At 56.1% G+C, this 13,075-nt stretch overlaps 3 protein-coding genes across 8 annotated transcripts in view; all 3 read left to right on the top strand.

Annotated features, from left to right (window-relative positions):
* SPEM3 (SPEM family member 3) overlaps positions 1 to 1,431 on the top strand; it is a 3,873-nt gene extending 2,442 nt beyond the window's left edge. The window contains exon 4 of the mRNA XM_040244441.1: positions 14 to 1,431. Coding sequence (XP_040100375.1) covers positions 14 to 1,431 — 1,418 coding nt within the window. The remainder of the gene's footprint in view (positions 1 to 13) is intronic.
* A 2,056-nt stretch (positions 1,432 to 3,487) lies between these two features.
* TMEM102 (transmembrane protein 102) lies at positions 3,488 to 6,330 on the top strand. 4 transcript variants are annotated; one of them, XM_040243495.1, is made up of 3 exons: positions 3,488 to 3,689; positions 4,006 to 4,239; positions 4,327 to 6,330. In XM_040243495.1, exons 2-3 carry the CDS (start codon positions 4,026 to 4,028, stop codon positions 5,649 to 5,651), a joined length of 1,539 nt encoding a protein of 512 aa, XP_040099429.1. In that variant the 5' UTR covers positions 3,488 to 3,689; positions 4,006 to 4,025; the 3' UTR covers positions 5,652 to 6,330. The 4 variants fall into 4 exon arrangements, with proteins under 4 accessions (XP_040099429.1, XP_040099428.1, XP_040099430.1 ...); XM_040243494.1 differs by having other exon boundaries at positions 3,489 to 3,689; positions 3,881 to 4,239; XM_040243496.1 differs by having other exon boundaries at positions 3,490 to 4,239; positions 4,498 to 6,330.
* On the top strand, positions 4,316 to 13,027 carry FGF11 (fibroblast growth factor 11). 3 transcript variants are annotated; one of them, XM_040243503.1, is made up of 6 exons: positions 4,316 to 4,326; positions 7,204 to 7,935; positions 9,612 to 9,722; positions 9,918 to 10,021; positions 10,731 to 10,845; positions 11,118 to 13,027. In XM_040243503.1, the coding sequence occupies exons 2-6, from the start codon at positions 7,743 to 7,745 to the stop codon at positions 11,186 to 11,188; spliced, it is 594 nt and encodes a 197-aa protein (XP_040099437.1). In that variant the 5' UTR covers positions 4,316 to 4,326; positions 7,204 to 7,742; the 3' UTR covers positions 11,189 to 13,027. The 3 variants fall into 3 exon arrangements, with proteins under 3 accessions (XP_040099437.1, XP_040099436.1, XP_040099435.1); XM_040243502.1 differs by having other exon boundaries at positions 10,647 to 10,845; XM_040243501.1 differs by having other exon boundaries at positions 9,918 to 10,087; positions 10,647 to 10,845.
* Positions 13,028 to 13,075: the final 48 nt, after the last annotated feature.

Raw genomic sequence — 13,075 nt, 5'->3', positions numbered from 1 at the left:
GCTCAAAATCCAGGCCTCCACAAGAGCCCAGGCTTTACCCAAGACCCTCATCTCTGCAAGAATCCAAGCCTTTCCCAAGACTCTGACTTTCACAAGGATTCAGTCATTATACCAGATTCTTGCTCCCAGAGTATAAGTTCTACTCAAGAGGGAAGTTTCTTTAGAAGCCCATATCTTACCCAACCTTCTGGTCTCCACAAGAACACACCATTTCTTCAAACTTCTGACATTCAGAGGAGCTCAGGCTTTAGGCATGACTCTGGAGTCTGTAGAAATCTAGAACAAAACTTCTATAGAAGTCAAGAGCTCTCCCAAAAAACTGGCCTACATAGTATCCCACACCCTTCTCAAGATTCTGGATGTTACAAGAGTACAAGTAATGCCCAAGATCCAGGAGTGTCTAGGAGTCTAGGCTTTACCCAAGATTCTGAACCACAGAAGAGTCCATGCTTTGTCCAAGACTCTGGAGTCAACAAGAACTCAGGCCTTACCCAGGAATCTGGTCCCCATAAGAACCCAGGCTTTGTGCAAACCCCTGGCCTCTATAAGGACTCAGGAGACTACAACAATCCAGGCCTTACTCAAGATTCTGGAGTTTACAAGAGCCAAGACCTTACTCAAGATTCTGACCTCCATAAGAATCTCGGCCTTACCCAAGTCACCGAAGTCAAAAGATGTGATGTTCCCCAAGATGCTGGACTTTACAGGATCCCAGAACATTGCCACAACCCTAACCTCCACAAGCACCCAGGAGTTACTCAACATCCTGACCCCCAGAAGGGTCCAGCCCTTACTCAAGACTCTGGCTTCTCCAAGACTCAGGACTTTATCAAGGGATCAGGCCTCCAAGAGGACTCGTGCTTTGTCCCCAATCCTGTCCTCCACAACAACCCTCCAGGAACTGACTGTGTCCAAGTTTTGGGCCCACTTCAGACCCCGAAGTCATTTATATCTGAGAAGATTCCTCGAAGGCATGATGCCGGGCAGCATGTTCCAGGGGCTTCTGTCCCACCTAGCCAGCCCTCCTCCCCTGCCAAGGCCCAGGTAGTCTACAGTAACCGACAAACCTTCTCAGAGGTGCCTGTGCTAATAGAGCTGCAACCGCCCTCCCGGCGAGCAGGCAGCCAAGACTGGGTGTACCGCCCCATGGACACAGCTCCTGCAACCTGCCAGAACTACCGCCAGATGTCTATGCTTCCCAAAACCAAATGGAAGCCCCACTGCCCAGGGTCAGGCACCCGGGTAGGGCACGTGGTCTTTGACGCCCGCCAGAGACAGTTGGGAGCAGGCAGGGACAAGTGTGAAGCGTTGTCTCCCAGGCGCCTTCACCAAGAGATATCCAACAACTCATCAGAGATGGCCAAGGCGTGGGGATATCAGTGTGTGATGAGAAACTTAGAAAAAGAGGGGACCAATGTGCATGAAGAATAAAAAGGCAAGAGAAGTGTTCTGTGGTTATTTGAGGCCATCCACAGCAACCCCACCCCTCAGGTAGGGGATAAGGAATGAAACTCCCAGCTTTCCTGCTGTCACTGTCTTACCTTAAGCTGTTATCCCCAAGGCCCTAGAGCTGCATTTTCCATTACAGTAGCTACTAGCCAAATATGCCTATTAGAATGTAAATGAGTTAAAATTAAGTAAAGTTAAAAAGTGTTCTCAGGGAGTTCTCTGGAGGTCCAGTGGTTAGGATTCAGCGCTTTCACAGATGTGGCTGGGCTTCAATCCCTGGTCAGGAGTACTAAGATCCTACAAGCTGCAAGGCACAGCCAAAAAAAAAATCTGTTCCTCAGTCTCATGATCTAAGTGCTCAATAGCCACATAGAGCTACTGGCTACTGTATTGGACGGCACAGATCTAGAACATTTCCATCATCATGGAAAATGCTATTGGAGAGCAATGCTTTAGAGTTCAGGGCAACTTTATTTCCCTGTCAGCCATCCACAGCAATAGGAGTTTTAAGATGGGCTTTCCTTGTGGCTCAGGTAGTAAAGAATCCACCTGCAATGTGGGAGACCTGGGTTCGATCCCTGAGTTGGGAAGATCCCCTGGAGAAGGGAAAGGCTACCCACTTCAGTATTCTGGCCTGGAGAATTCCATGGACCGTATAGTCCATGGGGTTGCAAAGAGTCAGACACACTGAGCGACTGTCACTTTCACTTTCAGGGAGCTTTAAGAGGCCCAGAGAAATTAGTTGTTTTTAGGGTGGTTCAGAAGCCACCATCTAGGGAGGAGGTTAAGATGTAGGAATGGACGCCCAATGCTTGATTTCCCCAGACTGTGAGAAAGAGCCCAGGCTTCAGTTTTCCTGATCTGGTCTCTTGGGTCACAACCTGTTGTATGGAAATTTGCCTTCCCGGTTCTGGGCTGTGTTTGGGGCTCTTGGTAACAGAGGGAGAAGACCTCTCTTTGTCAGTGACTAGGAACTCCTGAATTTTAGGCTCCCCAAACTGGGCCCTGGATTCTGAGGGTCCCCTCCTTTTGTTGTTTAGTCGCTAAAGTCATGTCTGACTTCTTTGTGACCCCATGGACTGCATCATGCCAGGCTTCCCTGTCCTTCACTATCTCCCAGAGTTTGCTCAAATTCATGTCCGTTGAGTTGCTGAACAGGCCTCTGATTTGTTCTAAGTGTCTCCACTTGCCCACTTTCTTGCCCATGGACTTAGCCCTAGTTCACTGTGGAGACAGACCCATGGGAAAAAGGAATATAAGAATTTCCTGGTCCAGCATGCACTGGTCTAATCCATGAGCTTGTCTTTGGTTACCTATCTTTCTGCCCTATTATTCTGGCTCCTAGTTTCATCCTGGACTTAAGCTGTGTCCATTATAGCACTGGTCGCTGAAAGCAATTTTCTTCCCCTATTAATTTCTCATTGCCCTGCCCCAGCCCACCTGGGAGTTTCCTCTGGTCTTGATTTTCAGCCCTGGTAACTCTTCAGTATACACACCTGAGCTGCGAGATTCCAAAGTGTTTGCCCTGATACCATTCGTGTGTCTGAGGTGGACATCACTAATATGTCCCTTTGGATGTCCATCCCTGAGTCATCACTACCTACGTGTTCTTGTCTAACATTACCTCCACTGATTCCAAAGAGATTCATCCCAGTCGGGAAACCCCTTTCCAACTCCTCTCTTGCTCGGTGTTGACCTTGGACAAGTCATGTGGTACCTTCCTAGGCTAGCAGTAATTGCATGCAAGGATTCTTCTAGATTTAAGTTACCAGGGCACCTCTACTCCCTCAGGCCCTAGGTTATGTGCCTCATTATCATTTGCTATTTGGATCCATCCTATTATGTCTCTAAGTCCAAGGAATGTTTGCAATTGACCTGGCCTTGGAAAGACACACTATAGTTTATTTCCATAGAAACTACAACTTCCATCAGGCACTATTTCAACGGAACAGGAAAGGATCTGGGGGCGTGGCTCTAATGCCCTGGTAGCTTGGAAGACAAACTACAACTCCCAAGATAGCCAGGAGATCTCTCCAGAGCCAAAGGAGAGATTGAACTCTGACTGGAGGCTGGGCTGGTCCGGAACCACCTCCAGAAAGGGGAGTAGTTGTAACGTAGGGGCGTAGCCTCGTGAGCAGCAGGAAGAAGTTACCTGTTGAATCTTCTAACCATTTTCTTTTCAGACCTTGCAGCTACCCCTAAGAGGGAAGAGCAAACCACTAGCCTCTTCCAAAAAAGAGGTAAGGGGAGGTAGACAGGGGGCGGCGAAGGAGGATATTGCATTCCGAAGGAGGGGCCAAACAGCCACTTTTAACCTGCTGAGTCAGGTGAATCGGTTCTTGGGGGTGGGGACTAGCATATGAGAAAAGGGCAAGGACAGAGGAGGTATTCGTTTGCTTTCAAGACTAAATTTAGAGCCCTTCATCTGCAGACCCATTGGCAGATTGTGTCTTGGGCACCCTCTCGATCTCAGGAAGAGAAAAGAACGGAGGGGCGAGTTTTCCACAGCAGAAGGAACAACGCTTCTGGGCTTCCCCCTGTACGTGTATTTCCTAGCCCCCAAACAATAGAGCCACATGGCTTCTGCAGTCTGGGGGAATGCTCCCTGGTGGGGCCCACCGCCCCCAGCCCCAGCCCGGCCGCTCACAGACATCGACTTCTGCTCTGGAGCGCAGCTGCAAGAACTAACCCAGCTGATCCAGGAGCTGGGTGTGCAGGAGAGTTGGAGTGATGGGCCCAAGCCAGGACCAGATCTCCTCCAGGCCAAGGATTTTGTGTTCTCTTTGCTTAGTAAGTAACCCTCTTGCTGCTCTCAGCTCCACCCCATCCTATCCTGGGCTCTGGATCATGTCTTCACGATCCCTACTCTTCCCTTAGGTCTCATTCACCGCAGGGACCCTCGCTTTCCTCCCCAGACAGAGCTCCTGCTGCTTCGTGGTGGGATTCGAGAGGGCTCCCTGGATTTGGGGCCTGCACCTCTTGGTCCCTACACTCGGGGACCTCACTACGATGCTGGCTTCACACTCCTGGTGCCCGTGTTTTCTTTAGATGGCACTGGGCAGGAGCTGCAACTGGACATGAGATCCTGTTACGCATGGCTCTGCCTCCCGGAGCAGGTACGCGGAACCTCGGTCCGGGAAGCATGGCAGGATTGCCTAGGACCCCCAGTCCCGGAAGGACGTGATTGGATCCATCCAACTGATAGCAGAGAGAGTCCCCGGGACCCGCAAAGCTCCGTGGACCAGCCACACGGTGACATCACTGAGCCTGAGGCACACGAGTCTTTGAGAAAATCACCTAGTAATGTTTCAGTCCCGGAGTCACCCCAGCAAAACCTAACCGATATTGGCTTTCCCTCACCATCGGAAGAAACGAATGATGACGTCACCAAAGCAGCCGATGTTAGCCCAGCGCCACAGCTGTCGGAGGCTCGAGAGGCATGGCCCACCTTGTGCCCCGCCCAGGTGGCTGCTTGGTTCTTTGCTTCGCTGGCTGCGGTCGCTGAGTCCCTCTTCCCGGTCCCGGGTGCCCCGCGCTTGGTCCACGCAGCCCGCCACGCAGGGTTCACTACCATCCTCCTGGCTACGCCCGGGCCCCCGCGCCGCCTCCTGCTTTTCGACCTGATCCCCGTGGTGTCTGTGGCCGGCTGGCCCCAGGGGGCTCGGAGCCACTCGTGGGCCGGCCCGCTGGCCTCGGAGTCGTCCTCCTTCTACCTGGTGCCCGGCGGCGGCGGCCAAACCGAGCGGCCGGGCGCCTCCGGCTGGCAGCTCTGCTTCGCCCGCCAGGAGCTGGCGCTCAAGGCGCGCATACCCGCTCCGCTGCTGCAAGCTCACGCGGCGGCCCAGGCGCTGCTGCGCCCGCTGGTGGCGGGGACCCGGGCCGCGGCGCCCTACCTCCTGCGGACGTTGCTCTACTGGGCGTGCGAGCGGCTGCCCGCGCTCTATCTGGCGCGGCCCGAAAATGCGGGCGCCTGCTGCCTCGGGCTGCTGGATGAACTGGGCCGAGTACTCGAGGCGCGGACGCTTCCCCACTATTTTCTGAGTGGCCAAAAGCTCCGTGCGGGGGACGGCGCCGCTTCGCTGCTCGGGGCGTTGGCCCTGCTTCGCGGGGACCCTGCCCGGGCCCTGCGCGCCGCTGTGGAGGAGGCCAAGGCTGCGCGTAAGGGGGGCGGCTTAGCCGGCGTGGGAGCCGGGTCCCATTAAACACGCTGTTCGTACTAACGTGGAAGGTGCTTCTGTTGGCCAGCGGGGTGTTGAGGGGACTGCTCTCCCTTCACCTGGGAGACAGGCTGAACCCCTTGGGCCCGAAGAACCCGGGTTCTAGAAGGCCTCCTGTCTGGTTCTTCCCCATCTTCCCACCCTCCTCCCGCACCATCCCTGGCACAGGTCTTTCCATTCCGGCCTCTCCACTTTCCACATCTGTGGCCAGCACCCTTCTTGCCCCGGTGCAACCTCTGGCATCCATCTCCCCCCAGTGCTTATGGTCTTTTCTCTTAGGGGTCAATAGGGGTAATATATTTGCTGAAAAAAGACGTGAAAAGGAGAGAGGTATGGAGACCAGGGACTGACCAATTTGGTTCACACAAAAGCAGAGATATTAAGCAGGCCGGATTTCACCCCAGGCTAGTCCTCGCCACCTCGCTATCTTTTCAGTTACTCCCCCCACTTTCCTCATCCAGAGCTGTCCTCGATCCCGGGCAGTACGGTCTCTTTCTCCATTCTCACCATTCCATCTACCTAAGCCCAAGCTCTCCCCTCGTGCAGATTTGCCTTCTGTGGAGTCGCCTATTTGTCCCTCCTCCTCCGAAGCCCGAGACAGGCGGCTCCGGCTGCCTCTAAGACCGTCCCCACTCCCTGCCTCCAAGGAACCCCGGGGTTCCGCACGCCCAGCTCCCCACCCCCCCCACCCCGCCCCGGCCTTTCCCGGCGTCTCCGCCCCCTGCCCCGCCCCCGGGCCGGCTCTCGGAGGAGGGGGAGCTGCTGTCGCCGCCGCCACCGCCTCAGCTTCCCACCGCCGCTGCCGCCGCTGCGCTGTCCAGCCGCCAGGCCCAGTGCTCACTTCGCCGGACCAGGGCACTCTGCGGAGACACCCTCACTCCTTCCTGGGGTCTGGGACGCCTAGCCGGGCGTGGGGGGAAGCCCCGTTTGCGGGGTACAGAGAGGGAGGAGCCTGGAACCGGAGCCAGCGCCAGCCGTCGCCGGATTGACAAGACAGGACAGGTTGAGGGGCGTCGGGGAAGGAACAGGGGGTGCTGTAGGCAGTCCCCGGGAGGAAGAGGAAGCCCTGTCGCAGACAGCTGGGATGCGCTCTGACTTATAGGGGGTCTGTTCACATTTGGGGACCCGTGACAACGTGGGTGCACTCCTCTCCTGGGGGGCTGGTTGGATTGGAGGGCGTGGGATCTAAACAGTACCAGCTGTCTCTGAGGAAATTAAGGGGCTGTCAGAAAAAAAAAAAAAAAACACCCCAAACCCCAAAACCTATGCTTCTTATTCCGAGGTGACAGAGGGCCCTCCAGACAACCACCTGGTGTAACCACTAGGAAGGGAGGGTTTGGAGGTGACTTCAAAAGGAGTGGAGGGTAACAAGGTGAGAAAGGGGGCTCAGCACCTGGAACCCTCTGCCACTAGAAATGGGGGTGACTTGGTAAATACTGGGTTTGTCCAGAGACAGGGTCTGGGAACCTCTGCTTGCTGAATGGGGACAGTCTGAATATCTCGAGACATAGTTTTTGGGGGATTTCAGTGAAAAAAGAGAGTAGCCAAGGAAAAGGAACCAAGGTTGGGTTCTTCGCTGACATTGGCAGCACCCCAGCAAGAGTGGGGTGAGCGAATATCTCCAAAGCTAAGGACCCACACCCTTAAGATTATAAGAGTGGCTTTGTCAGGAACAGGGGGCCTGGAGAAAGGGTGGAAAGGTGCCTGGGGATATTGGAACCACATCTTGGAAAATCTGAGGGTCTTCCCTTTGGGATAAGGTTAGTGGGGGACAGGGACACTGGAGACTAGAGAAGGGGAGAGTTTTCTGTAGGGGGCAAAAGTCGAGGGTGGGGTCCATTGAGAGGTAAATAGGCTGCTGAGTCCCACGAAGCTAGTAGGAGGCCCAAGGGTGGGAGCTGGCGCCTGGGGTGGGGGTCCTCTAGGGTTTATCCTCAGGTCCTGCGGGTAGGGCGGTGAGTCGGGACCGGAGCGTCCAGAGCATGTCCTGGTGAGCGAGCGGGCTTCTCTGGGGGAGGGGGTGCCCAGCGCGCTCCGGGCGCCCGCCGGTTTGGGGGTGTCTCCTCCCGGGGCGCCATGGCGGCACTGGCCAGTAGCCTGATCCGGCAGAAGCGGGAGGTCCGCGAGCCCGGGGGCAGCCGGCCCGTGTCGGCGCAGCGGCGCGTGTGTCCCCGCGGCACCAAGTCCCTTTGCCAGAAGCAGCTGCTCATCCTGCTGTCCAAGGTGCGACTGTGCGGGGGGCGGCCCGCGCGGACGGACCGCGGCCCGGGTGAGTGGCTGGGGCAGGGTCTCCAAGCCTGGGGTCTCTCTGCCTGGGAGGTTGAGGCCAGGGACTCCCGAAGAGCGGGGCCTGACCGAAGTGGGGGAGCTCCCGAAAATGAAAGGGGGTGGGCCCGGGCCACCAGCTCTCAGCCAGACGATGCCTCAGTTTCCCTTTTCTTTCGCCCGTAACCCCGAGTCTCCTTGCTTTCGAGGGCAAGGGGAAGGCACGAGGGGCTAAGCCGGGTGCCCCGAAGCTTGGCAGCTCCTTCTCGCCGCCGCCCCCACCCCGTACCCAACACGAGTCCCCACCCCCACCATCCTCCGCCTACGTGCCGGCTATCGCGATTCTTTCAATCCCGAGTGGAGGGGCCTGGGGGTTCCGGACCCCTGGGTCACCCCGAGGGTTTCTGCGGCTCCGGCAGCCCCGCCCCCGCCGCGGTGCTCCCGCTCCTCCGAGCTTTGGCTCCGTTCCTCCTGGCCGAGCTTGCCTGGCTCGGCGCCAATCTCCCCAGCTCTCCCCCGGGTGTCCTTGCAGCTACCTCTCCAGCCCGCCTCTCTGTGCGCCCTCCTCCTGTGACCTGCGCTCCAAGAAAGGAGCTGGGCATCCCCCCCGCCCGGTGACCCCCTACGCGACTCCAAAATCGGGCCTCACGGGCTCAGGGGACCCTCTGCTATGAGGAACTCAGACACAGTACACGGCTGGAGACCCACACGGAGACTGAGGGTCGTACCACCTACGAGGGGGTACCGGGAAGTCGACCGGGAGCAAGCCTCGGGGGACTAGAGTTGTGAGGGTTGGCATGTGGTCCCCGTCCAGGTGCGACAGTCAGGGAGTCCCTCTGGCCTCTCTCTCCCCCGCTCCCAGCTCCCCTAGGGAGAGACCGCCCCCACCCCCCCCCCCCCCGGGCCGTCGCCCCCCCCCCCCCCCGCCCCCCGTAGTGGTACGGTCCGCAGCCCACCCTTTGAGTGGGACCGGGTCCCCACGTGATTCAGCCTGCCTCGCCAGCTTCCCGGCCCCCTCCCCCATTTCCTTGGTGTGGTACCGGATGTCCCCCATCCCAGGCGGGTTACCTGGCTGAAGGGGAGAGGCTGAGCCTCAGGGAGGGCTGGGCCCCCGCGAGCCAGTAGAGTGACAGACAGACAGACAGACAGACAGATGGGTCAGTGTCAGACAGACCGGCGCCAGGCCAAGGGGAGGCCCGCGCCAAGCAAACGGCAGCCGCAGCAGCAGGTGCTGAGTCAGCGTCAGACCCAGTCCCACCCCCAACCCTGAGGAGGCGCCCCTACCCTGTGGTCACCTTACTGCCCCCACACTCGCGCACACACTGCCCTTTCAGCAGGCCTGCCGGTCTCCCTCTGTCCTCTGCCTTTCCGTGTATCTCTGCCCTCCTCTTCCCTCTTCTCCCCTCCCCCCCTTGTGGTTGCGCTGTAGGGTAGGAATTAAGCCTTTAAATAAATTTCAATAAATTAAACTGAAAACTGGTTAGAGGCAGCAGAAGGGACCCACACCCCAGCTTCCTCTGGCATCTGAGAGAGGTGGGAAAGAGCTTGCTGGGAGGGCCCTGGGACCGACCCTCTTCCTTCCCTCCATCCTCTTTCTTTCTCTCCTCTGATCCCGCCAAGTGTAGGAATGTTTCTGGGAACAGAGATGTCATGTTCCAAGATGAATGTCTCTCTCTCCAGAACCTCAGCTCAAAGGCATCGTCACCAAACTCTTCTGCCGCCAGGGTTTCTACCTCCAGGCGAATCCCGACGGGAGCATCCAGGGCACCCCAGAGGACACCAGCTCTTTCAGTGAGAGGGGAAGCCAGCTGCCTGGTGGGAAGGGGGAGAGCGGGCACAGGCCATGACAATACTATTCCCGCTTCAGGATCCATTGGCTCTTTGACTCCCAAGGGAAGAGCTGGAACTGGAATGGGTGTGTGTGTGTGTGTGCTCAGATAGGAGTTGGAGGTCTGGGGTACTGAGGCTCCTTCTCTCTACCCCCAGCCCACTTCAACCTGATCCCTGTGGGGCTGCGAGTAGTCACCATCCAGAGTGCCAAGCTGGGTCACTACATGGCCATGAACGCTGAGGGGCTGCTCTACAGCTCGGTGAGACAAGGGGGTGGAGTGGCCTGGGGTCTGGGGACTCCTCTAGGACAGACTTCCCAACTACAGGTATTTTGCAGCTCAGAGCTCTGTCTCCCTCCAGCTCTTGCTGACACCCTGTCCTCACTGCCCACTCAGGGGCATCTACTCTAGAGTCCCTTTAATCTCTCCTCCTTGAACAGCCCCCCGTGTGCCCCCAGGCTCTTTGAATGTCCGAAGTGGGCAGCTGCCTTGGTCCCCGTGTCTCCTCCTACCTCCTCGAGACTTCATTATTACTCACTATCCCAGAGTCATTTGGGATATTGGGAAAGGATTCTGGAATTCCTCCAAGCAGGAATTCCCTCCAGGTCCCCTGGATGGTGAGAGGTTGGGAGTGGAGTAGATTAGAGAGAATGTATCTTTTTATTCCAGACCCCCAGAAGTCTAGTTCCTGGCCTTTGGGGGCCACCAGACTCTTTCTCATCCTCCTTTTGTCCCAGTTCCTGCATGGACTCAGAAGTTGGTTCTCCTCACCTCAAATGTATGGACTGCATCCTGCCTTGTTCTTCCCAGGGCTCTCTTCTAGTCCAGTGATGTGTTTTTTTGTCTCTCTGTCCGTGTGTGCCTTTCTGGGTCTTTGTCTCCTCAGCCGCATTTCACAGCTGAGTGTCGCTTTAAGGAGTGCGTCTTTGAGAATTACTATGTCCTGTACGCCTCTGCTCTCTATCGCCAGCGCCGTTCTGGACGGGCCTGGTATCTGGGCCTGGACAAAGAGGGCCGAGTCATGAAGGGAAATCGAGTCAAGAAGACCAAGGCAGCTGCCCACTTTGTGCCCAAGCTCCTGGAGGGTGAGTATGGACCCTCTGGGAAGAGGCAGGCCACATGGGAGGGTATTGACCTTGACATGGACATTTAATGACATACAGCTCAAGGGTTATAAGTGTTTTAAGAAGATACCTGTTATGACAGGCCAAGCCAGGAAGACTTTGGCTTTGAGGGATTTGGGGAGATCTCCTTTTGTGGGTTGGGGTTCCCAGAGGCTGCATGGAGGGGAACGGAGCCTATTCAGAGCTCTCTGGGTGCCTAACTCTCCTTCCTGCTCCTCTCTCCCCCTTCACAGTGGCCATGTACCGGGAGCCTTCTCTCCACAGTGTCCCTGAGACCTCCCCTTCCATTTCCCCTGCCCCCTGAAGTGTCGTCCCGGGACTGGAGGCTCCCCACACTTGCACAGAGCCAGCCACACCACAGCCTGTCTCCCAGCCCTGCTTCCGGCCCTGCTCTCACCACTGCTGCCACACTCATACCCTGTGCAGCCAGGTCCCACCAGGTGCTCTGCCCCGAGGGAGCCTAGGGGCCACTGTGACTTCTGGGCCTGCTGAGACCCTCAGACTCTGAGGCCCAGGGTTGGGGGTCAGAGAGGAAGATGTCTGGAAATGGTCCTGGCTGATCACTTCTTTTCTTCCATACTCGTCCCTCCAAACCCTTTTTCTGAGATGGCGCTGGGGATTCTAAAACTGACAGAACCAGAACATAAATCCTCCCCATCCCGGGCTCAGCCGGTTCCTGGAACCCTTTGCCCTTTTCATTGCCACTGAGCCATAGATCTGTAGGTCCACTGGCGCTCAGGATCATTCCTTCTTTCTCTACTCCACCTTCTGCCTTGTTCCAGACAGGTTCCAGAACACAAGGCACTCCAGCCAGGGCTACTTCTGCACTCAGGCTCTGTGCTGGAACACAGGCATGCTGCCAGGCTCTGTTCTGGATCCATCAGGCTTCTGTCCTTGACCCAGATGGACCCCTGACTTCAAAGGAGAGAGCTGGATTTGAGCCCCATCCAGCTTTTGGCCTTGGCCTGAACTGGGACCAGTCTCAGATCACCACAGTTTGAACTTTCTTATCCCAGAGACACCCAATTCTAGAGCATGGTGTTCTAGACACATATGGAGCCATACTTCCTTCTGAATCTTAGCTCTAGGACATAGACCAGCGCTCTCAGCCCTTTCCTTCAGGATGGAACGGGGGGCCTATATAGCCATATTATTGCTCTAGAGTAAGTTCTAGACCCACATTCCCACCTTCTCTAGTGATAACTGTTACGCATGAGCTCTAGAAAGGACCCAGCTATGATTCACAGAAAACTAAGTTCTAGATGGATCAAGAACCATTTCTTGTTTTTCCTAGATAATTTTCTAAAATTCTTAGTCTTCCTGTAGAATGCTAACCTTACTTTTACATGCAGTTTCTAGTTCCTACAGCTCAGTTGGGGTCCTGTTGGGAAACAGAGTCTGAGGAAGGGCAAAGGAGTTTCGGAAGGAATCCCTGGCTCATAGTAGGGCAGCTAGGATGGGGAAGGGACCAGAACCATGGCGTGATTGGACCTGTGCCTGGGTTGAGGGGATATGAACACGTGGCTACCTCAGCAGGAATTCCTTCCAGGTCCCCTTTAAAGCTGAGGTCTTTGGGGTAATAGGTCTGGAATAAAAAAGACAAATGTGACATAGCCTTGACTCCCACCCACCCACAGTGAGGAGACCCCAGTTCAGCAATAAGCCCCACCCTTCTCCCCTACAGATCAGGCTAAGGAGGGTGAGGGCCTCTTGGGTTCTAAACCTCATACACCCCCACACGCTTCTAACTGAATAAAACTTGCTTTATTACCTTAGAGTTTATAACCTCAGCTGAGTTTTAGGTACCCAAAAAGGACCTGACTAGATTTTTCTGAAAAAATGCAGAGAGCTGGGGGCAGGCCTGAAAAAGATCAGAAGCCCATCAGTGAACTGGGAGGGATTCTCTGGGTGGTGGCAGACTTGGGCAGAGTAGACTGAGGAGGCACTAAAGGGAAGGGCTAGGACTCAGAGGCAGGTTGCCTTTCCTCAGGCTCTTTTTACTTCTGGCTTGTCCTAAGAGGGGTGGATGCTCCCCTCACCCACACAGACCCCTCTCAGGCTCCACCCATCGCCTGGATCTGCTCCCAGGGGACCGGGTCTCTACTCCACGGTTTCTCAATTAAAGACGATTTATACAACTGAAGTGTTGTCTGTCATCTGTGGGTGGCAGGCTTTGGCAGTTGCTCGGGGC

The sequence above is a fragment of the Oryx dammah genome, unplaced genomic scaffold (genome assembly GCF_014754425.2).
Source record: "Oryx dammah isolate SB20612 unplaced genomic scaffold, SCBI_Odam_1.1 HiC_scaffold_8, whole genome shotgun sequence".
In the NCBI taxonomy this organism is placed as follows: domain Eukaryota; kingdom Metazoa; phylum Chordata; class Mammalia; order Artiodactyla; family Bovidae; genus Oryx; species Oryx dammah.
The sequence above is the reverse complement of the archived record's forward strand: the minus strand, read 5'-3'. Positions and strand labels throughout refer to the sequence as shown.